The sequence below is a fragment of the Brachycentrus maculatus genome, unplaced genomic scaffold, assembly GCF_059751285.1.
Source record: "Brachycentrus maculatus isolate JH-2025_06_01 unplaced genomic scaffold, ASM5975128v1 h1tg000257l, whole genome shotgun sequence".
Taxonomy (NCBI): domain Eukaryota; kingdom Metazoa; phylum Arthropoda; class Insecta; order Trichoptera; family Brachycentridae; genus Brachycentrus; species Brachycentrus maculatus.
This window is the reverse complement of record NW_028281008.1, coordinates 311,768-337,588: the sequence shown is the minus strand read 5'-3', so window position 1 is coordinate 337,588 and position 25,821 is coordinate 311,768. Positions and strand designations below refer to the sequence as shown.

Below are 25,821 nucleotides of genomic sequence, written 5' to 3'. Positions count from 1 at the left end.
TTACACAAGCGAGTACTTGTGTGCAACCCCGAGTTGCTAGCCATAGCTGCAATTCTGCTTGTCTCACCTTTATACGTACTCGTACATACTCTGTTCAGTTATTTTACCTCTAGTTTTTTATTTTATTATTTTTACTGCCAAATAATTAATAATAAAAAACTAGAGTAAAATAACTAAACAGACTGCACCTCTTCCATCTCTTTTCCCATATATCGGTGACGCCCTTCACTCGGAACTTCTCTCCTGTCATCTGCATCCTACCAAATATGTTATATTACTTTATCCTAGATCTAGAATCTGGAATGCAGGACTGATCATGCGACCGATGCGGTGCCCTATGCATAATCTGGGTAGGGGTAGGGGTTAGTAAGAAAATAAGCATGTAGATAATGGCATATTTATGTATCTATGATAAATTAAAAATGCTACGCACATATTTCCGGATAATGTTTGTTGTTTGAGAGGACTTTTACCGAACCTTGTAAGAAATAATAATAATGTAACATTTCGTATGACTACGCTTCGAATAATACCTATGTTAATTTTATCGTGAAATGTTTTTCAATATCAACGAGCAGGCAAGCAGTGAGCAATTTCATTACTCTGAAATAATAACACGGTTTTTTTTTTGATTTGTAATTTATCCTGGTGATCGATTACAGTAGATAGATAACGCAATATGTACGCAGTTTAGATAAATTCAACATTGCTTTTGTACTTTGATTCTTGAAGACTGACATTTTTCTACCGGGTTTCGATCCGTATTGTCAGGAGGTTAAAGTTACCCATATTTTTTGCCGAAGAATAAGTAAAGTTAAAGTTATGTACACTATATTTATGTAAACTTTAGATTTCCTATGGTCTCGACGCCACATCGATGTTAACTGTAGGTGTTTCTTCATAATAATGACATAAGTTAACTGATTTAAATGATGTTGAACGCATCAAAACACGTGTCGCGTATCAAATATCGCGCCTGATAATGATGTTGAATGCATTGAAAGACGTGTCACAATAGATTTTAATAATAATATGAATAACTAACTAACCATCACGCCGCTTCGCCACAGGGATAGATAGAGAGAATAGAACGCCACACCGATGTTTTTGCAAGCAGTCTTCGCCTCTTCCACATTCATGCATCTCCTCATAATATATTATTCCGACTCCTGACCTGACCACGCAAGTAATTGTAGTCGTATTTACCAAGCAAGAGTAAAATAAAAGAAATACTGAACAGTCGTTCTCGGCTGAAATTATAAATTTCATTAATTGATTCGGCAGTCACTTTGTGGTAGAATGCATCCATTTTTAATTTAAGTTTTAATTAGTAAATTTAAGTTTTACTTAAATACCACTTTTTCTTAAAATCTTATTGTCTATGTTCCTTCTGATAAAGATTTTTTTAAAATAAATTAATAAAAATAAGAAACAGCTTCTACCCCCTCTTCAATCTTCAACATCACAAGGTCCCGACTCTAAAATTTAGAATTAGCTTCACATACGGTGTTTGAAAATGATGCGGAATGCATCGAAACACGTGTCGCAGTAGATTTTAAGAAATAGTGGTATTAACAAAGTAAAACTTAAATTAAAAAGGAAATTATAAACACTATCAATACAGAGCCAGTCGGGGGTCGATGGTTCCACTTCAGATGGGTGTCATGTCATAGAAAAAGAAGCTGAGCCCGAAACTTCTGTAAAAGTCTTGAACTGTGAAAATAATATACAGCTTACCTGAATATTTTGCACGAGTATATTGTAAATATTTGAATGATCGCGTTGTCGCGAACTCGCGTCCACATCCCACATCACTCGACCGACCAAAGAGGGAATGCTAGTCGGACGTACTTCCTTTTAAAGATTAACAGTGAAGGAAAATGTTGCTAATATGGTATTAGGTATGTATCAAGTATGAAAGTACCTACTTACCCACATTATATTGTGAGGTTACACCCACATTGTTTTAGTAGAGGCGTCCTTAATATGTATTATAATAATAATGTAGAGTAATTTGCGTGTTTACCGCGCGAACAATATTTATCAGTGAAATGCGTCATTTTATTATGATGGGATATAAAATGACGCTTAGTAATATCGATGGGATGATTTGGTTGAAAATAATCGAGTCATTAGTTTTGAATCTGCTAAGATATTTGTAGAATAATACATTTATATATAATTTCTATTAAAAATAGCATTTGATTCCATAAGATTTGGATATGCGCTTAGCACGTCATTAAATGATTAGACTCATCAGTATATATTGTTTCCAAATGCATATCTATTTGCCTATTCCAAATAACTGCACGCCATCCACACACACACACACACGCACACACACACACACACACACACACACACACACACACACACACACACACACACACACACACGAACATGGCTATCCCAAGTAGCAAGTAACATGACTCGGCCCTAAAAGGAAAAATCGCTTCATACTTCATTCAGGACCGGCTGAAGTCATTAATAGAGGTTATCTGAATATATAACCATTCAGCGAGATTTTATTTTACCGGTTTTGAGAGGTATCTGTCTCTTCGTCGGGATAATGACTACACCAGTATGGAAGCCACGCCATACACCACTACCATTGCTTTATTTAATACTTAAACCCACACAAATATTAATAACATGCGTTGTTATTCGAACTAACACCTTATCACCACCCGCTTTAGTCCTATTCCACTCTCCCAACCCATAGATCCTTGACCTACTTTGAGCATATTTCCTTAGTCTATATCGGTCTTCGGTCCAAATAATAACGCGTGTTATTAATATTTTGCATAGGTGTACGTGTGTGAACGGTAGTTGTGAATAGTGTTGTTTGATCCTGGCATGTTCTTGACGAAGAGACGGGTGCGTAACGAAACCGGTGCAAAGAAATTTTGCGGAGTGTGGTTTACGCTAATATTTATTTACAGACAGGGGAGACTGTCCATCGATATGGATGTTTTCTTTGAAATATTGCGTGCTTGAAGAAAAATATGTTTATATTCATGTAGCAACTCTGTAGTGAGTGAAATGCTTTAAAAAAAGAATCGCGGCCGTCTGAATTTCTGAAGTGCTGAATGTCGAGCATTTTTCGCGACGCGATGTGGGTCGTGCGGTCGTGCGGTCGTGCGGCCGTGCGCTGCAATGGACGCAAGTGGGTTACAAATTACAACTCACTACTCTAGTAATGCGGCTACTGCCTACCTGCCTACCTGCCTGCCTGACTACCGACCACGGGCTGCTGACTACTGGCTACTGGCTACTGGCTACAGACACTGCCCATTCCAACTTTCTTCGCATTCTAGTACCAGTCAACAAACCTCGTCAATATTTGACCTTGTAATAAAGAATCCATAAGGGATAAAGCCGGTCTTGGTGTTTTTTCATTTTATTACTGCTGCTAAGTATCCCACGCGATTGATCAAATGTAATCGCTATCGTTACGTTGTATTTAGCGAAACTTCCGACGACAATAAGTAGAAATTTTGATAAACTCCATGATTTGTATACTTTCTTTATGCTTTCGTTCGTCCAAGAAACGTCGTTTGAAAGTATTTGTAATAAGTGTAAGTAATTTATGTTTATTTAACTTGTTTCAAATCCTAACACATAATACACGAATATCTTTTTACTCTCCAAAAGCACGCGATACGTATGCTAAAAATTGAGAAAAAATATCAGAATGACAGTTAACGAGGAAAATCCATTTTGTGGGAAAACTTGGGGATCTAAAAGTAGCAAATATCGGACTTTTGAAAAATCGTCACGAGTTTTGAGGGATAAAACATTAAATTACATTTTTTGCTTCTCCGACCCTTCTCCGACCGTCAGAGGCATAGGGCTGTGGGCTTTAATATCATTAGCTGTCGTTTTCTCTCGTGACTTCAAGTATCAACCTCCAAATGGGGTGTAGTTTCAGCGTGTCGCAGCTTTTTTAACGCGGTATACATCACATTTTGGCTCGCTCCCACGCTTAATCTACATCGAACATGGTCTCTAATGCTTCTGCCAGATGTTAACCCGTTGGAACTCGTATTCTTTCATTATTACACACATCTAGCAGAATTAAAAACAAATAAAGATAATATAAAGGATGCTATTCCGAATCGTATCCGCTAATGTTACGGTCTATATTACGCCTCTACTAAAAATGAAATTAACACGGCGAGATAGTGCTTCCGGCCTTCGCTGATTTTATAGCGACAGATCGCTCATGGCGACAAGTAGCGGACTAAAAATAAATTAGTACTAGTCATATGCATACTAGTCGCAATAACATTACGATAAACCGTTAAAATTTGTAATAAGCAACAAAAGATAAAATAAGTTATAACCTTAAATATATAAATGAGATATCGATCCTTTTTTACTCGCACCAAATTTGACTACGAGCAGTTTTGTATTTTGATTCATTCAGAGAGCAAACCGCGACATCGGATAACGTTTCCGGAACGATAATATTATGAATTCAACAACTACATAAGTATATAGTTGTTATTTTACCATATAAAATGCAGCTCCACCAAGAAATGTCAGTACAAAACTTAAATTTTTTTATAAATTGTCTTTCATTTGTCGATTTTCGGTAGTCATGTTTTTTTTATTTATTATCATTTTGTTATATTTTTAGCATAACGTTAACAGAAGGTTTCAATAATTCCATCTCAAATTCCTTTTCTCAAAACTTTGGACCGCAAAGAAAACACGAAATTCCCATTCGTCAAATTGAGTTAAATGTAAATGAGAAGTTAATAATATACAAATGTAACACGTGTTTATGATAAACTTAATTTTAAATGGTAATTTTATTTCGCCATTAATATGGAGTGTTCCGAAGTGAATGGTTCTTGTGTTGTTTTATTTCTTTTTACGGTATTTTCTTAATATCGAATCACTACCGGGTGTCTAAAATTTACAAGTTTGCACAAAATATAATTATTTTGTTATTTGACTAAATGATGACATATCTTAACAAATTGTGTATCTTTAAATGTTGTTAGAATTTAAAAAAAAACAGCAATTTAATATGTATAAATAATCACCTAAACTCACTGAAAAAATAGCATTTTACAATCTCAATACATCGAATATTGACAGCCATCAAACAAAAAGACTAGCCCCTATAGAAAATCACCCGACTACGAAATAATAGGTCTTGGGTAGTTTTGAAAAATTTACATTTTTAATTTATGTTTTACTTAGAGTAAATACTACTATTTCTAAAAATCTGTTGTGACACGTGTTTCGATGCATTCCGCACCTTTTTTTAATCACCGTATGCATTACGGTGTTTTAAGAAATATCGGTATGTAAGAAATATTGGTACTTAGTAAAAATCAAATTAAGAATGGATAGATTTTACCACAAGTGGCTGCCGAATCAATTAATAAAAAAATTGATATGTTTAAAATCAGTCGCTTACCTTGTTTTGACAATTGGACGATACAACATCGTTGATCCCTTACCTTGTTGATAACCCTGTATTGTTTTGTAATATAATATTATTTTTTGACTGATTAGCGGTTGCTGTTTTGTATTTCCTGTTAGTGTACATTTGTGTGAGAAATAAAGATACTAAGCCGTTAGGATGCTGACTGATAGATGACGTGGGGTAGGTACGTAATTTGCAACGGATCACCGGATTCGGTATTGCGTCATTGATTTACAAACCGTGTTTCAAAAACACACTTGCATATAATAATCAATATCTAACATTCACGTTTACCTTCGTTTTATGCTCTTTGCGTCAATCGAAAGTGAATTGTTGTTTGGAGATAAAATAAGCATGCATCGACTGTGTGACTTTAGGTATTGTACGCGGAAGTGGTCAGTTAAAATTATAATATATTAAAATATCTTTCGTCAAATAATATTTGTGCCATAGTATGTAATTATGTACGTTAACGGGCCTATTCCGAAAACCAATAAACATCGTTCATCACAAGTTTCATTATATAATAAAACATGTTTTGTTCCTGATTCCTTGTGATGAAGTTCGTTTAATTTTTTTGTCTCGTTGAATCTTGAACCTAAGTCTGATTGAACCAGTCTGTCGATGTCTACTATGGCAAAACCTGGTAGCTGGTACGAAATAAGTTCAATCAATTAGGATTCCTCTTTTTATTGTTTTTTTTTTTATTTTATAAATGTATTTATTTTTATCTTTAGAGTTTATGTTTTATAAAGCATTTATTTATTGATTATTTTTCGAATGCTTCGTTTTCTATTTCACGCTAGTTTCTGATAAGTGTGTGTTAATGAACATTTAGTCGAGGTAACTTTCGATTTGTGATACGTCGACATTCCCAACATGTTCCGGCGTTATGGTTTTGTGTGTCGAAAATTCGTTTTTGCCATCATTGGAATTTATTAATCTAGCCGGTATTATTAACATCGATCGCCTTGAGACTGGGGAACACGTGTCTTCTAATTATTCATTTACCAACATTTCAATTACTTCATGGAAATTGAAAGTTATTTTTCCATTTTAATGAATTTCGTATTCGGCTAATTTAACAAGAACATACGAGCCAATTTTAAGCTCTTCATTGTAGAAATAAAAAGTGGTGGGGGAACTAGTTTTGGTATTTACATTTACAGTATACAGGTATACATATTGCAAAGGTACTTGAATTACATTAAATTATCGATCGAACTTATCAAGTGAACTTACATGCAGCAAAAGACGATGAAACTTATCAAGTAAACTCAATTACTTGCAGGAATAGGCGATGAAACTGATCAAATTCACTCAATTACATGCAGCAATAGACGATGAAACTTATCAAGTAAACTCAATTACTTGCAGGAATAGACGATGAAACTTATCAAGTAAACTCAATTACTTGCAGGAATAGGCGATGAAACTTATCAAATCAACTCAATTACATGCAGCAATAGACGATGAAACTTATCAAGTGAATTCACTTCCATGCAGGAACAGGCGATGAAAATTTTCAAGTTACAAGAGCCGTAGCTAGAATAGAGAGTCACTTAACATACGTTAAGTAATTAAAAAAATATAAACAACCATAAATACTCCATAAAAAACTGTTTAATCTAAAACCACCGTCGTAATCTGTTATTTTGGTTTCTATTTTTTAATTTATGTTTTTAAAATAAGTAAAATAAATTAAGATTCCGCCTGGTTGAGACGCTTGCTTCTCAGATTCGATGGATCCTAATAAAGGCTTAGTATATAATTTGAATAATGAACCAGCTGGGAATCGAACCAGCCCGACTGCCCGACTGCCCGACAACCGCACCACGGATATTTACATATAAGTATTTACCTATTTTCTTTTACCTGCGGTAACTTACTATTCTATGATACTATTCACGGCGGAAGTTCACTTTCTCTTGTGAAGAGATATAACTCATTTTTCATTCCATTAATTAATATTTATGGCGAATAATAGATAGATCTCTCTTCCATGGCTTTTTTGCGTTATGTCTGCTACATTATGTATCGATAATTTCATATATCCATGCAAAAAAAAAACTGTACACATATAATGAATTCAAGTGCATAATAAACGATCGATAATTACATTACACGTACAGGCAGTTTTTATATTTCAAGCACATGAAGACAAGAAAATGACTTTTTTTGTAACTTTATCAATTGAAATTTAACAGGTACTTTGTAGAATATTATAATCTATTCATAAAATAAATAAAAAACATGATTTATACTTTCACTGAATTTATTCCTTATTGCGAGAGTTTTTTGGGGACTGACCGGAGCCATTTCGTCTTGACGTAATACGTTACGTGCGAGCATTCGTTTAGTCAGTACAGCGAGTCGAGCGCTCCATCCATAGTTTCGGATGCTCGCCGCGAGCGATGTGACGACGTTACGACGTTACGTTACGACGAAATGCTCCGATCAGTCCCCACCTTTATGACCTGCGTCTTAAAGACATAATACACGTATTTAAATAATTTTTTTGCTGATATAGCACAGGTGAAGAAGCCTATCGAGATGTGAATATGGATTCTGGGTATTTACATAGCTTACGACCTGTCATTGATTGACAATCACATTACTTAAATATAGAAAAGTTGTATATATGTCGCAAGCGTCAACGCATGTTTTTCAGAACAAATTTCATAAGTAACATCTATGGTTGAAATTAGTATGAAGTTTATGTACTCAAAATATTGCTGCTGAAAAAAATCCTCATGTTTTGGCACATAATACAAATATCATGTAGTGTAAAAAAACTCAATTAAGAGGTACACCTACCTATTGACAATTTACAGATTAAGAGGTCATATAAGTTTTGGTTTTATTAAATTTACTATTATTATTATTAATAAAATATTAAGAAAATAAATTAACGATTGGTATGTTGGGATTTTAAAATCGTTTTATTACCATACGTATAATACTTCCTTACGGTTACTCGATCACCTTCGCCCTGAATTTTCGATTGACTAGTCAGAATTTTGTACCAATAACAAGTTTGATAAATTATTTAACTAACCATAATACTTTTATATGGTTCAATGAACCATTTTTACGCAACGTTGCTATTTCTACCGTCATCGGTATCGGAGGGTTCTCGCGTTTTTAAAATGTACGGTCATTTTGTTTGTTGAGTAATGTTATTTAATAACCAAAAAAACAACCCTGTGCTATCTTCCCACATTTTTGATTCTATCTAATCACATTTTTTATTATTATTTATTATTCTTATTTATTGAATAAAAAATCAAACGATTTGGATTCAAATAACTCTTCAATGTAGATTTTAGTGGTATTTTTTTCACAACATTTTGAGTGTGTCCAAATAAATTTGGACACGCTCAAAATGTTGTAAATAAATTGACTCGTCAAATTATAAGCTTAAATAATAAAAATGAAAATAATATTTTCTGGCTTTTCTCATGTATGTGAGTATAATACAGGATTCGGATCTCACATACTAATATAAGAGGTTCTGCTAAATAAAAAAACTTCTTTTCATCTCACCAATAGATGTCTCTAGTGAAGTTCTAGTGATTCAAGAACAAGGTTTCTAAATTGGTTCATATATATAGAACTTCCAAGAATTTGAGTAGTGTGGTTGTCAATAATGGGTAAAATTGGTGAATGTTACACGTGTGTAAAGTGATCACTTAAACCAGCCTATGACGATCTTCAGCCCCGTAAATGCACTTACTTTCATATTATTCTTCACCTTTGGTGAGATGTCAAAAAATAAGTAAACCACTTGTTAATCGAAAGGAAGGATAAGTATTTGTGACAGTTAAGGAATTAAATTCCATCTCATTTCTCTTAATTTATCCCTTTTTTATAATTTTCTTCGTACGATTCTCTTGGCTTCTTGCAATAAAATCCATACATTGTTTTATTGTACATTTTGTATAGTAAACACGCATTTCGAATTCCGAATGAGGAAAACGCCGTCGACAGAATACTCGCGTGCGCGGTCAGACTTAGTCGGTATAAATAAAATAATCGAATAGATTAAGTGTAGTTTTGTGATGTCATCAGTAGATGTCGCTACTGTGTACTATTTCATAAACGTGTTGCAAAAAATGTTGTTTACGTTTTCCAAATGAGCACTGATACTTATAACGGTTAGGTGACCGCCAAAGTAAATCGAACATCAAAAAAATTTAGTGGATGACATAAAAAGTTTGATATTTTAATATATCAATATGTCAATGTACATATTTATATACGAGTATATCCTATTTTTCTAAATAAACATAAGTGAACTGTGGGCGAAATTAGTAAGTTAGCATAAACCTTCAATAAATGTGATATTCTTTTCCGAATTATTTCACATCCTAGGAAACCACTGAAAATATAAATGTATATATATATTTTTTGTATATTGATAGGCAATCGCAAAACAAATGCATAAATATGTGTTTACAGTTACCTTCCCTACCCCAACTGCGGGCTGTAGGCAAGCCTCTAGAAATAGAGATTTGGGGTTTATTCCTCCAAAAAAATAAATTTAAATTATTACATTTAGGTCGGTTATTTCACTTACAATATATTTGATGTGTTCAAATATCTATTCACAAATGCTGGATTTGCTCTACTTAGAGCTATTTATACAATATGGTGATTAAGGCGATTACTTAAACCAGACAGTGATAGGTCCTATAAATATAAATAATTTTATTTTCCCGTCACAACAAATCACCATCATCACTTCATCAAAGTTGCAAACGCGCTCTCGCAGTACCCAGTATCCAGTATCCAGTATTGATCGCAGGATTAATATATAAGAGCTGCTTCCTTCGCCTTTCCTTTGTGCATACTTTGGATCTCTGCCAAATTGTTATCGCGGCTTGTGGCTTGTGTTATGTTCTTCGTCCGCTTTGTCTGGTCTGGGACTTCCATGAGCCAAAAATTAACTCTTTTTCTGATTTAATCAAATATATATATAAATACCTCATCATATCAAATATGACATAAAATTTTCATAACTCCGAGATTACTTATTCTAGTCTTTCTAATACATAATTTGAAACAGCCTTTGCGGAATTGACGATCATAAAGACAAGAAAAAAATATCCTTTACCCCAATATGTGAACTAGGGCACACAAAAATCGTATGACTAATTTTTCATTTCAGAATCGATCGAGTAATAGTTTCTTTCCTCTACACAACGATACCAAAGCCAGGCGCACTTGTAGCGCGTTTGAAAATAATAGGAAAAAAGTTAACGTCAAAAGAAACACACAAATGAATGAAATTTTTACATTCTTCCTTCGTAATTGCTATCTATGCATCAAATATAGTTGGTGGTAAACATTAAAGGTAGAATATAGTATTACTTTAGACATTAGGAGGTCTTCTTCTAAGACTTATCCGCACCCAATGTTGAATACATGGCACTGTATCGTTTCGAAGCGATGTTAGCTTACGATACCAATTTAGTGTTATATTAATAAATATTAAAGAGACCCCCATGGGAATCGAACCCAGGGCCTCCAGCAAACACGCTAATCACTGCAGAATGAAGACGGACAACACTACTTAATACAGTTGATTTATTATATATTTTGGCACATACTTATTTGTTTAGTGTGTTAAAACAAAGGAAATCATGGAATCCATGATAACCATTGTGTAAGGTTTTTTTGAGGGTGGGCCAACAAAGAGGGGGGGGGGTTAACAAAGGTCATTCAAAATTAATTTGTATAGGGTGTTATAGGTAAACGAGAATGTTTAGTTTGCCGGACCAGAATTTATGATTTTATCATACTCACCCCACTTTTCACTAGACGTCTACGTGGAATATTACTGACCCTTTTTTCAATCCCCGTCTTTAGTGCCTATTAATTTTATGAACCTTTATAAACTGTGAAAATGTAATGTAGGTTTATACGGCATTTGAAATTATACGATCGTTAATTTGTGCCTTTAGCTAAGTTCAGTGAATCGCTTCGTTCGGTAGTAAAATAATATTCTAGTTAGAATATTCAATGTATTTATGAAGGCGATTCACTTCGTACTCGCTCGGTTAAATCATGGATAACTCGATAAAATGAAAGCAGAATGCAGCTCGTCAGTTTTATTTGATATCAGAAGCCCTATGAATACCCAGACATTCACATTCCCATTAAACTTCTTTGTCATGTTAACTTATGAATAAATATACAATTTGTAAGACATGAATAAATAAAAAAGTCGCGTAACAGTTTATTTTGTAGACTACGCAAAAACCTTGGGACATCATGCATTACATAATATTGTTATTATTCGTTTATATTATTTTCTTAATTAGTTTTAGAGAAGCCTGACATGTTTAGCATTGGCAGATGTGTATCTAATAGTCGGTTGTTCTCTGGTCTAGGTAATAGAGTTGGGTAAGATCCGGTCATTCAGATGATCCGCAGATTTGAATTTAAGTGATCCAATCACTAAGACCGGATCAGTTGATGACCGATCTCTTTGGTTAATCTATCATTCGTTCATTCCGTCAATCAAAAATAAAAGAACCCTTCAATACACAATATGGCTCCAGAGTATCTTAAGGAGCTGTGTATTCCAGATGAATTGGTTGATAGACGTCTCACGCTTCGATCGGCTACAACATCTGCAATGGGCAAAGTTATCTTACCAGCTCGCAAGCAACGCACTAAATTTGGCGAGCGTGCCTTTGCTGTTGCAGGACCGACGGCGTGGAATGCTCTTCCACCAATGGTTAGAAATAGTGAGAGTGAGATGATCTTTAGAAAAAGACTAAAAACACATTTGTTTTCTAAATCATTTCCACCATAATATTTTCCCCAATTCATTCACCGTGAAGCGCCCTTGAGGTATTTTTTTACGAAAATGGCGCTATATAAGTTATCCAATTTTATTATTATTATTATTATTCAACCAAGAACGCATCGGAGGAGGAAAGCGTCGAAGTGTCGATGACGACAGTCAACGATCAATAAAAAGTTGCAAAAATAAAATTTTACTTTCCTCCTCGAATCAGTAAATCGTGAGTCGATGAATCAATGGGCCGGTAAACTAGTTAACAGATCAACGTTCGTATTTGAGATTCACTCAAAATTGGGTTCCCGTAACTCGAACGGATCGGTATACGAACGGACCATTGAGATCCGGTCGTTCACGAACGCCCCACGTCTATTTGGTAAAGATGTTCCATTTCTATTATTAATTTGTTATCCTTCGTTGTAACAATACCTAGCAAGGCTAGTGATCGTGGGTAGTGGATACCTCATTGGTTTCCGGATCGTGACATCACGAGTTCGATGTCACTCATTCAACTATGTATCTATATTTTCACGCATAATGACAATTTATTCTGAAAGTACGCAGTGCATTGTTTTATAATTTATTCCTGTTGATTATCTAATTTTTACTTTGTATTTTTTTCCAATGTGTTTTATTTGCTCGTATGTAAGATATTTTTTTAAATGTATGCTTAGAACTTTAAATTTTTGTAAGATTTATGAACTGAATCAAATTGAATATTTTATTATACTTGTATACTTGACTGATTAATATATATTTTTTTAATTGATTTGAATATTGAATACAAGCATATTTAAGTTTTGTACTGACATTTCTTGGTGGAACTGCATTTTATAGAATCAAATAACAACTAGTAGTTTTTTCCACGTGAATTTTACTTGACCAGCAACCGGGTCGTAACCGACATCATCATACTGGTGATGTTGGTTACGACGAAACCCGGTTGAAGTAGTTTTTTCCACATAAAATTTATGTGGAAAAAACTATCTACATACTTAGTTGTTATTTTATTATTTACAAGCATATTGCTGTCAAAAAACTTTTAAAAGAAAAAAAACATGTTTTTAACTTTCATAGTTTTACTCCTTATTACAAACACGTGCATATTGTGTCAAAATTTCGAAGCAATCAGTAAATAATTTTAGGTAATAAAATAATTAAATAATACAAATATTCCATCAGGAGTACTCCAAGGCCCAAAAAAGCATTAAAATCTGTGTTGTCCGACCTATCCATTAATTATAACTACACATCTGTGTTGTATTGATTAAGGGACAATGTCGGCCTGTGCGTCGCTGGTTTCGCGGAAGTAATTGATTAACTGCTCTCCGAGCACCTTTTGTTAGGAAGGCCGCTTCCATTATCACGGAACAACGGTATCACTAATAGCCCGCGTAATTACTTCATTTCGCTGTGGAGTGCCCGTGAGTGTCCTTAGTAGCTATCGCGAGATTTAAAAGGTTCAAATTTGAATATCTCCTGGAAACGCGTCTTAACACACGATCTTCACTCATTAGGACCCGGGTAAGAGATTTTGATAAAAAAATATCAAAACTTTAAATTATGGCTTTATGTGAAATTTGATTTTATTTGTTATTTATTTTTAAATTATATAGGGTGAGAAGAGGTACATAAGATTATTTCTTCTCTTTTAACATTTAAATTATTTATTTTCTTTTGTTTCTGACCTGAAAAGATGGATTTCAGGAGATGCCCAAATTATTTTTTTTTAAACTTCTTTTTATTTTGTTCACTGTACTTATATAACTTTGTAAATTGTGTCTTTAGTTTTAATATTATGTGAGTAGATTTAACATAATGTATACGCGTGACCAGCAATCGACGTATAAACTCCAATGTTCTAAATACGTTTTCAGTATTGAAAAGTTTTGAACCTTTGTAATTTCCTGATAATTTCCATAGTGAATAATTTCACTAGGAGACCATAAAACGATTTGTTTTTCAGTCATCTAAAATATTGTAAACATATTTAATTAGGATCAATGACGCACAAAGATCAACGCATTTAAAAAAAGTATTTAGTATCACCCGAACTGGTACCTAAAGCGCAGGACTGATCACCTTGCCTAGATGTAAGTACTGCATATATTGTATAGATCTATCGATGTATTTATATTAACATATTATGACGTCCCTACCTATTATTTTCTCAGCATAGCTAAATGTGTGGCGTGTAGTTATTTTGTCATTTTGTGATAACACGACAGGACGTCATAACTTCCAGTTAACTGAACAGTGTGACGTCACATTTCACTATGTTAATACTATACTGGTTTTGATTCAACTACTGTGATGTTTTTAGTTTGTATCATCGCAAATCACAAGCCACACGAGTGTCCGAGTGATTAAGATTGGACAGCAGTTAACATTGTGTAAATTGAAACTAAATATTTAAATACTTGATTGTGTGATTTCATTGTAACAAAGTTTGATTTTTTCAGTTAAAAGTTTTTTCGGCAATAAGCAAACTGCGATATCGATTGAAAATACAATACGATAGATTTTATTTACTACACTTAAGTTTTTTTTTTGATTAAGTCCGCGTTAAAAATGTTTTTCATTTTGCTGAACTAAAAATCACTGCAAAGTTTTTCGTGTTCTTTGGATGTCAAAGTGACAATGAAGCTACTAATAAAATATTATGTAAAAGTAAGTGTTTCATTTTATTTATTTACGTTTAAACATATTCACAAAACGCATGTTTCCTTTAAAACAATAAAAATCTAATGAAAATTTTACCTTTTATTTGTTTTTGATACAGCATTATCCGCATTCAAAAAACCTGTTAAATATTTGACCTGTTGCGAAAAGTCATAAAAAGGCACAGATCCGATCCTCATTCTCTTCCGTCGCTCTATCCCATTTGCTCAAAATCAATGTAAACGCTGCCAATTTCGTAATGTTTTGATATTTTTGATTAATTTGATATTTTTATCAATTAATAAAAAGATTATTAATGTAAAATTTTTCCGCTTTCGCTATGCTTTCGTTCCTTCAAAAAACGTAGCTTTTGCTTTTGGTTTTTGTTATTAATGCAATCACTGATATTATTGTTTTTTTTTTTGCGAATGTGAGATAACAAAAACACTATAAAAACACTTTAAAAAACACTATACACACTTTTTTTAAAATAATAATATTGCACTCAGACAAGTTTTGCTTCAAACCAACGATATGCCATTATTAACAACAGCTGTTTGATCTTGAACTAGTCATGTTTATTATGAGTCAGTCATTTCGTTTTTCCGAGTCACGAATTGAGTCGTCGGTTTGCCTTAGAAGTAATACTGTAGTAAAACTCAGCTTATGACGCACTTTCTACCCCCGCGGTGTATGGTGAGGGTGTGTATCGAATTATCCATTAAATGATTCGGATAATCGATTTAACACGATCTAATTGGGATGGACTGGGTGCGTAATAAGATATAGCAAATCTCGCGTCGATCGATATGGACGTATAGTGTAGTAGTTTTTTTATTATTTTAAAATACCAATTTTTGTTTTTGCAATACACAATTTTTTTGTGTCATTGGAAGAAAATGAATCAAAAGTGTACGAATCCGGGTTAGTTGTTAAAACTTGCCCCAAACCGAACTGACTTTTAACTTAACTAACTAACTAACCATCACGCCGCTTCTCAGCAGGGGTAGGCAGAGAGAATAGAACGCCATACCACTCTGTCTTTGCAAACATTCTTCGCCTCTTCCACGTTCATGCATCTCCTCATACATACCCGCCGATTGTTACGACTCCTAACCTGACCACGTTCAAGTATTTGGCACACCTGATCGTGCTATGTTTTTCTCGGTCTTCCTCTGCTCTTTTTTCCACTTACATTCGCCTCATAAATTTGTTTTACCGTTCTTTCCTCACTCATTCGTCTTACATGTCCAAACCATCTCAACACACCTTTCTTTAAACTTTTGACTTTTAACTTGACTGAATTTATTACGCAATGAAGCTCTACAACGTGCTGTCATTGTTCATAACGTTTTTTTTGTTTATGACGTTTTCATTCACTTCTAAGAGGAGGTGTATAAGATCCGGTCATTCAGAAGATCCACATCAGTGGATAGTGGATATGTATTACATATTACAGTTATCCGTTTACTGAGACCGGATCGATTGAACGACGGGTCTATCGTCGGACGAGGAAGGGGAACTTAACGACTCACTGATTATTATACTGATGAATTGGGGAGCGAGAAGCTAAAAAATGTCGCTGGAAAATTTTCCTACTATGAAAGCCTCACGGTCCTTCGCGGGGGGGAGGGGAGAAGTTTTGTTCACATCGTATCGACGACCCCCAACAACCAAAAATGCTCGTCAAGAGATTTTGCTATCGTGAAATCTTATTTTTTCCTTATAAACTTCCACAATTCATCACTTAGTCCACAATTCATCAGTGACCATCAAAAGATGCGGTCGTTCACGAACGACCTACGTCTACTACTCAGTAGTGTATAATTATACGCTCCAGATACGTAGGTATGAAATCATCATTATTGTGTACGTATGTAAGTATGTCTAGAATTCTGTCTCAAATGATCTTGAGTAATTATAATCTAATTGAGGTTCAAGTTCGCAGTTCGTTAATATTCAGTTGACCTGTTCCCGTACTTCATATTTTATAAACCATGAAATTGAACATACTCGTATGTACAGATATTAGAATATGTCATACGAAATAAAACAGTCATGAAATCTTTATCTTGATTATGTGTACTAACTACTTGTTTTTGAAAATCTTATGTATTTGCGGTTTTAAAATTTATTTTTTGAAGCTTGCATTTTTCATTTATTGCCTCCAGCTTGGTATTACTTGGTACTGATATACAAAGAAAATTATTTTAGAAAACAAGCTTTCATTCTGAAAGTGTTTGTTAGGAATTTCGAATACAACAAATGGTTAATTTATTGGTGTTTTGGGGTTCCACCTGTGTTTGTTATTATATTTGTGCCAAGTGTTTTGTCGTGTGAGGGTCGCGCACAAGGCGAAACAGCTGTCGTCGTAAAAAATAACAGTAAATGATACAAACACACAATGAAACACACGGGCTAATTAAAAAAAAACTTTTTGTACGTTATATACATATAGACATTTATATATTTTCAAATTTATTACGATATATACAATAATATATGCGTATATATTGTTGTTACATAATTTGGAATATTCAAATGATTGCTTTGCGGTTATCATTAATCCAATATCTGGTTCAAGTAATCTGTAATCATTTACAACGTGGAAATTATACACAGTCCATCGTAACGACGATAAAAAGCGCTCAAAACACGCCATGGCATGTGCAACGGTTATTTTTTTACACATTTATTTTTATAACACAATGTACGGGCTCACTCGTACTTGGTATGCTAATTTGGGCAATGAAGCTCCGAATGAAAGCTTGTTATGTGGAAGCACATTTCATATTACGTACAGCGGCAATAAAGAAATTGTGTATGTGCGTAATGCAGTGGTTGCACCCAATTACTACACACGAGACGAATAGTATGATCGTTAATTTAAAATAACAGGTGATCTTGGTTTAGGGGGGCATGCGTTAAAATTTCATTATTGGTTATAGGTAGGTACCGCATACTTACGTAGAACACTTCCGCAATATTGCAATCGAATGTTTCTTTAAAAAATGTTTTCGATATTTCACAATTTTCGTTACTGGGAGATCCCGCGCCGTGTAATATGTTGCATTTAAACCATGAATTTATATTCAACAGATATAGGTTTCAAATAAAAATCGACGGATATTGTTACGATTTTTTGAAGTTTCATTTCCGTTTAATATTATGATTTTTTGTGTGTAAGTAAATCCTAGTTCGCACTAACATAGGGAATATCTAATAATATAAGAGCAATGGCAAATAGATGTATCATTGTGACTGTGCTCAAAATAAAGATCCGGGCATCGATTCCATACGCAATGTAACGTTTTAACTACACGTACGTAGTTGTACGCTGTACGTAGTTTTGATAACGTCAACATTACTTATATTCGCTGATTTTTTAAATGGATATTTTTAATATTCTGACTATACGGATCTGGACGTACGGTTTAAAAATTCCAGTCATAAAAATAATAGTAATCGTGAAACGAAGTTAATGTTATCTTCACTACGTAGTTAAAGCATTAAATTCCGTGTGAAAAATAACTTTTATTATTGTAATTAATCTTAAGGGCTTTTCATTTTCAGATGTTGTCTCTAGTTATGACCTCAATAATATAACTACCCAATGTATAACATATTTTTATTATAATTATCTACATATAATAATAATATTTTTTAAAAACAGGTCTGTTACTAGTTTCTAGTGGTGTTGGTAAAAATTGGTTGAAAGGGTGCGCTTTTAACCCGTTAGTTTAGCGCTAAGCTCTGCACAAAATTAACGGTTGTTTCGATTAGCTTAGCTAAAGTTAGCTTTTGTAGTGGTATGTCGCGGTAATAGTGGCCATCCGTCGCGGCGTTGAACATTCCGACCTCGGCCCTTCGGTCTTTGCCACTCCTGGCCCGTCGTAATTGCTTTTCGCTGTCGTGAAATGTGGGTACGCGCGCAGTGCGCGGTGTACCAGCACTGCCGTCCTACGATACCATTATCTAGCGACTGGTAGACCTACGAGAACAGTCTGTCGTATCCACAGCTACGGTCCGATAATAAACAAAGTGTACGGTGCGCAGCTCGCCGTGTCGTGTCACTCGGCGCCCGCCGCGGCCCGCCGCGACACGTACCCGCCATTCGCGCATTGCTCCTCATCCCCTGCGAGGGACGAGACGAGACGCTTCCGCGAGCTCCCCGCGGACCCGTCGATTCCGAATTTCGATTTTTTTCAAAATCGGCCGTTTTGTTTCGAACGAAAACTCGACGGATTTCGAAATAATACCAAAGATATTTTGTGATTTTAGTTTATGGTGGCTACACCGCCTATTTTAACACTTTTAATAAATTCGTGTATTAGTGTATCAGTGCGCGTTATCACTAACTTTTGATTGAGTTCACTAGTGTTATTTAAACTAAACCAAAGTCAAAGTTTCAGTGTTGAATAATAATACATAAAATTTTGGTATTTTTACTGGTAATGTTATTTTAATATTACGGAGATAGTTAACAAATTAATGTTTCCACGTGTTTTACTACAAAGTTTCAGTTTGATTATTTTACAAAAATTCTTATTTAAAATCAATATTGAGTAATAGAAATACGATAAAAATAATTAAACTATCCCTTCAATTAATTTGTGGAAAGATATTTTGTTGCATTAATGTAGCGATAAATCCAATGATCTGTTTGACTCTTATCAATCTTTAGAGGGCATTTGATTTTTCAAAATAAAAATAATGATAAATTTATAAACTCTAGGTATAAAGTAAAAAAAAATACCGGACTAACGATTTGCACGGTATGTGTTTCTGTGATTCATCACATGTTTGAGTGACCGGTAATCACGTTTATTGTTTTGTTGTTGTTAATGTTATTGAAATAAATATTTCACATATTATTCTTATTTCTAATATTTAAGTCAATGCTAAACTCAATAGGATCGTTGACGTAATTTTTTTCGTTAAAAAAAGCATAAAAATACCTGATAATGTTACTTTTTTTTAAGTTTACCATGATAATATTTCATTTTCGCGCGCTACGTAATCTGCGACTAAGGAGTTGTTGTAGTTTATTCACAATGCTGCATATAATCGTTCGTACCAGTAGATAAGCACTTTTTTTTTTGTGTAAAGAGTCAACTTAATTTTAGTTTTTAAAATTTTGAATACATACCATTAGAATCTTAAAATATTTATTTTTAAAACATTATAACAGTATCCCAGATTCATTAAAACATCCTATTGTAAGATGAGCGGTTTTCAGATTGGCTCCGATAATTATCTCGAATAACAACTTTTAAAATGTACAATGTTAAAACATTTTCATGTTTGTTTTGCAGTTAGTTCGAAGCGCAGAACTTGTTTTGTTGTAGTTAGTGATAAGTGACGTCGCGTATGCAATAATGTTTGTTTTTTCCTCCCGAGTGGATCCGATTGTGTAATGGATAAGGCGTGTCGGAATGCTTCGTGCTTCGGGAATGTTACTTCTCTAATTCTGATTATTCTCAAATCTTTTATTTATCAAATATTTGCATTTTATGCTAATGTACGTTTCACACGGAATATTGTCTGGTCGTTGGATTATTTTATAATAAGTTTGTATAAAATTGTACGTAGTATTCACGAAACGTTCATTATTTATGCAACAATTGCATCCGTGAAATCTGCAGGCTGCTTTAAAAATTTACTCAATTATTGTTACAATAAAATATAACGTTTATGAATTTTTGTCCTATTTCGTCTCATGTCAGATGGTTCAACGTTTTTATTTTGGTTCGGCACTTCTGTAATCAACGAAGCCGTCCTAGAATATCCCGAATAATCCTTAATTGGCCAACCTTGAATCCCGGCTCACTCCTGTATGACGCCGATTCGGGACTTCATCCTTCCGCCCACACCTCTTAGAAGTTGACACCGGTCATGTCTCGATATACACATGTTCCAGGTACTCAATTTTCCTTTGATTGATTGAGTTCTTTCGTTGGCGAGTTTCCCGGTTCTTCTCAATTCTACTTTATTTGTCGTTCGTTCTACCCATTTTGGATGTTTGCTTCGTTTTATTCAACATTCCACTACCCATTTCGGGAATCTGTCCTCTTTAAGCCGAATATATCCCCAATGGTTGAATGGTATGTAAAAGATAATGATCGTTAAATGATAAGCAATTTTTAAACTGCAAGAAAGTACAATAGTCATGTAAAACTGTTGTTTTTAAAATAAATGTCTTTGGAAAATGGAAATATTTTGTGAAAAATGAAAGTTACAATAAGGTTGAAGTTAAATTTAGGATATATAGTCCCTTAAAAATCCTTCCTCTACACTTTTTTCACCTTATTTGACTCGAAAATTATATTGCGAATTACGTGTGACAGTCGTCGGCAATGCCTCGAGGTCCCCACGTCTTGCACAACGCTCGTCACTCCTCGGGATGTGTGTCCGCCTTCGGCCGGATGGCGCGCAGTGGAGCATGACCTCTGAACGCCAACAAGTTGGATGTACCGAACAACAGACTTATTTTACAGTAGGAGAACGCGTTCGACTGTTTTTTTCTTTTTGTTTCCCGCCGCTTCACGCCTCGCGAACATAACCTCACTTTTTGTGCACTCATTCTCCGTGGCTCACTTTTGCATAGCGTATCAAATTTGTATCATTCAAAGTTTATAAACTTTCCTAACCTCGGGTTTCGATTATCATTTTCCGTTAATGTCCTATTTTTGTAACATTATTGTATGCAATATGAAGTAAGTCATTATATTTTCCAATATAACTTCAGTTTTTGAATAGTTTACTAAAATAAACGATTTAAGGGGCTAGTTCCTTTTTAAATGCCGCTTGAAAATGAAACTTTCCACTATCTGTTAACCTTATTCGCAATAAATTTCGGATGCAGTTCATTTCAAATTTAAAGAAAATAAGCGTGAGTTCAAAATTGAAATGAAAACAAACAATTGTATTAGAACAAAATGATAATGATTATCTTATAATACAGTAGTATTATAATTTTCATAAAATTTAAATGTTCTACCTCCGACATGTATTGTGGATGGAGTTGACAAATTCGATATAAAATTATAATAAGTTTTCTTCAAATGCCTAGGTCAGCCAAAAGTGTTCATGTAAATTATAGTTTGATTAATTTAATATCGCGTGTATATCAAAAGATGAAATTATTTAAAAACTAGTTAAGTAAAATAAAACGAAACTCATCCTACAAAAATCGCGATGTTGCTGTGGAATTCTAACTGCGCGCACTCGGAGTTTTACCAGAGTTTGACCGAGAAGACAAAGCAGTTCGCTCAGAAGTGCGGGCACTTGAGGCTTCAGGGGGCCCAGGGGAAGGGGAAGGGAGCCCCGGGGACGCCTCGCCCCCACAGATCCTCCGGCAAGCCCCCGCGGGCCCCCAAGTCCATGTCCAGGTGGTACGTCAAGGTAAGCTGCTAAGCCGCCATTGATTTGTCTGTAATTTATACGAGTAAGACAATGGTCGACGTTTCACAGTGATTTTTATGCAGTGAACCCTCATTTTAATGGACAATATTTTTTTTAGATAATACGTAATTTGTAACACGATTCGATTTTTTTTTGTAGAATCATAAATATGTTTTGTCATATCTTAGGTAATAATAATAAACAAAAATGCTAATTTTCTAAATATTTTACATAATGATCTATTTTTATTTTGTATAAGTTTAAGTCTACCCATCACGTCGTCTAGTTCTATGGAACGCGTTATTCATCAAATATTTGTTTGACCCATAAACCTACAAAAGAGCTTTAAATAAATCTCCCCCTATTTAATTTACATTCCCTCTTGGATTTTCATTTCATAATGGAATCTCTGTTCACCCTCACTACGCTCTACTCTCTTCCCACTCGCGAGCCAACCCTCAACCAACCCTCCTCGACATGATTCAATTTATTTTTAGTTAGATGATTCTCCATAGGTGCTCTTCAACGAGAGATCTACATAATAAAAGGTTAATCAAAAATAATTGCAACCAAGAAAGCAGACAGGGTGTAAGTGCTATCCAGTTATTATTCAATAATTTGTATAATAATACTTTATCGATAAATGATTAAGATATATTGATAGCTTCTTTGCATACCCGGATCAGATGTAAAGACTGATGTCAATGTTTTTTTAAATTGTCAGTGCAATATCTTTATAACTATGCTGTATAATCTTCATCTTTAACTATACATCACACAATTTTAACAGTAATATCGGATGGTAAGCTTAATTTTGATTAGTATAGCCCAAAGCCGCACCCCACCGGAAACCCGGCTCTATTCGATTCCATTGAAGATTAACTCTTAAAAATATGAAAAGGTAGTAGGTATTTTACACAATTAACCCCATAAATAATAATCATTTTGTATAATTGCTGATACAATAATAATACAAAATTATTTTATTTTTCTTGTTTAAAACATAATTTTTGTAGAATTTTAAAAGACTGCCTATTTTTTTCGGACGTACTTATATGGAAATATTATCAGTTAGATAAACTGTGAGAATTATTGTTTTTTTTTTAAATTTACTAAATGTAACCTCCAGTTAATTGTCAAACAAATTACTGGAAATTTCTGCAAGGAAAATTGTGCAAGTTAAGATATATATAACTTGGAAATTCATAGTTTATCGATTGTGTCAAGGTTTTACAATGTAGGTTTCATTCATGTCTTTTTTCCTATTAGACACGGTTAGATTCCAATATTTAATATCAACGAAAAGTTATTTTCAGTAATTCAACTGGATTAATTATTTAATTGTTAAATACTGGTATAATTGTAGTTTTGTGTATAGTTACGAGTATACGCAGGTTTAGTGTATTTTTACTATTTGCAGGATCAAAACGATTCGGTTTGTATTTAACATTAATTTTTGTAATATATACTTGCTAATTTTATCATTGTATTAGTTCAAACCATCCTATATTTTGTAAAGTTTTATTTTAAATGTCTGCATTCACACTTCTTTTTAATTTTGTGAGTCGTTCAATTATCACTCGTATCATTACCTTCTTCAAGTAGGTACTCCTCGTATCAATCACTTATCGTGTAGACCGAGATCACAGGCTCCCAACCTTTTTTGTTTAGCGCCTCCTCTGCCAAAATTTCTTGTTAACGGGACAAGTAAATTGGCAGAATGTCTCTCCAGAAGAGATGGGAAAGGAATACAAATAAATCGCTTACTTCCCAGCCCTTCCTTCTGTCTCCTAGGACTTCGATAGCGCATAGAAGACCTCACCAGCTCCGGTACTGGGGGACGGTACCGCTACCGTTGGGAATCACTTATCTGAATGCTTGGAATTCGGGAATTTGGCATTAGTCACATTGTTTACTCACAATAATGATTGAATATCTGAGTTAGTGTATTTGTGTCAAGTTTATCACAACATGTGGATAAAGTCGGTTAGTGCAGGTCGGGATAGTACTGTCAGTTCTGTAAGATAAACATTGCATCGTTCATTCTTCGTTACGAAAGATTTCTGTTATCTGACCTATTTCAGTTCAGATATCTATTAAATATTGATTGAAACTAGATCCAATCTATTTAGTTAGATAAATTCACGGACATTATTCAAAGTATGTATGTTTTATATATAAGTACATTCCTGAATCTATTCGATGAAATCAATTTAATGGGATATCAAATTTAATTCTTCTACACATTGCGAATTATTCAAATTTCATATATGTATTTACTTATACTTGTTAATCGACACACCCGTCCACCTCCTTTTATCGAAAATCTGACAGAAACCAAAATTATTCAAGTGTAAAATCCACGTTAATATTTTCTTTTTGGTGGTCATATTTTTCATCAGATATTCGATGTTATGGTTAAAATTTTAGATTAACTTTATTTGAAATAAAATCACGGTCCAAATGGGGTGTTTTTGAGAGCTTTTGAAACGAAGTAATCGTTATTAAGGCTTTATCTATTTTATTTATCTCTTCTTTAAAAACATAATTTATTACGAATCTATATGTATAATATTATATGTATAACACACCTATATCTACTTTAGTCCGCTGTGAATCTGACATGTGTCAATTGTATCTATTATTTATCAACGTATTTCCGGGAAAAATCTCCATACTCGCAATGTAACATAAAACGTCGTACCAATGTCCATACACATAGTTTGTTCACGGACTAGGTACTATGGGAAAATTCGCCCACGCTTTTTACGAATTTTCACAAGACGCGCGTCGCGAACCGCCCCGGCCCGTGTGGGTCGATTCGATGGATTCTACGAATTCTTTGTCGACTCCCCTTACATTATTAAAACTTTTACGATTTTCGGAATTGCGAAGTAATTTTCTACACTTGAACCCACTTGGCCCCGAAATTTAACTATACGTTCGTTTATTTTTTTGTCTTTTGTGATTCACTTTGAATTCCGATTAGATTTCTCATTTATTTGCTACGTGTTTTTTTTTGCAATCTACGCAAAGTTTTGAGAGTTTTTCTATCTAATAATTTGTAGTCCTTGTGGGCTGGGTCCTTAATTTTATTTGATGATGAATAATGAACCAAATCGCATTTTTTTAAATCCACCAATAGTATTGAAAAATCACACAAATTTTATCGTGTTTTGTATTGTATAATATTGGGATATATTTATTAGTACGAATTTGAAACAACACATTTAAAAAATATGATATTTATCTTTCGTTATAAATTTTATCACAATATACTGTTATACTTATTGTTTTTTTTTATTTTTTTATTAGACATTTTCCTATCTACATAATATTTTATGCATTATGTTTGCGGTGTTGTGCGGTTTTCATAAATTTTAATTGCTTAAAAATATAACATGCATATATCTTAGCATCTATTCTTTTTTATTATTACGACTATACGTTTTTAAAAAAAAATTAAAAACCCATTTAATAAATAAACTATTTTTTCGGGGTA

The 25,821-nt window shown here is 33.9% G+C and overlaps 1 protein-coding gene across 7 annotated transcripts in view; it reads left to right on the top strand.

Moving 5' to 3' along the window:
* Positions 1–25,821, top strand: part of Rgl (Ral guanine nucleotide dissociation stimulator-like) — a 60,184-nt gene that overhangs the window by 2,854 nt on the left and 31,509 nt on the right. For 2 of the 7 annotated variants that reach the window (XM_088265764.1, XM_088265768.1), the window contains exons 1-2: positions 18,988–19,366; positions 21,988–22,319. The exons of 2 other annotated variants lie outside the window; for them this stretch is intronic. In XM_088265764.1, coding sequence (XP_088121890.1) covers positions 22,113–22,319 — 207 coding nt within the window. In that variant the 5' untranslated portion in view covers positions 18,988–19,366; positions 21,988–22,112. Of the gene's footprint in view, positions 1–14,575; positions 14,925–18,987; positions 19,367–21,431; positions 21,632–21,987; positions 22,320–25,821 lie in introns of those variants that run through there. 3 more of the 7 variants (XM_088265766.1, XM_088265767.1, XM_088265769.1) reach the window with 3 other exon arrangements.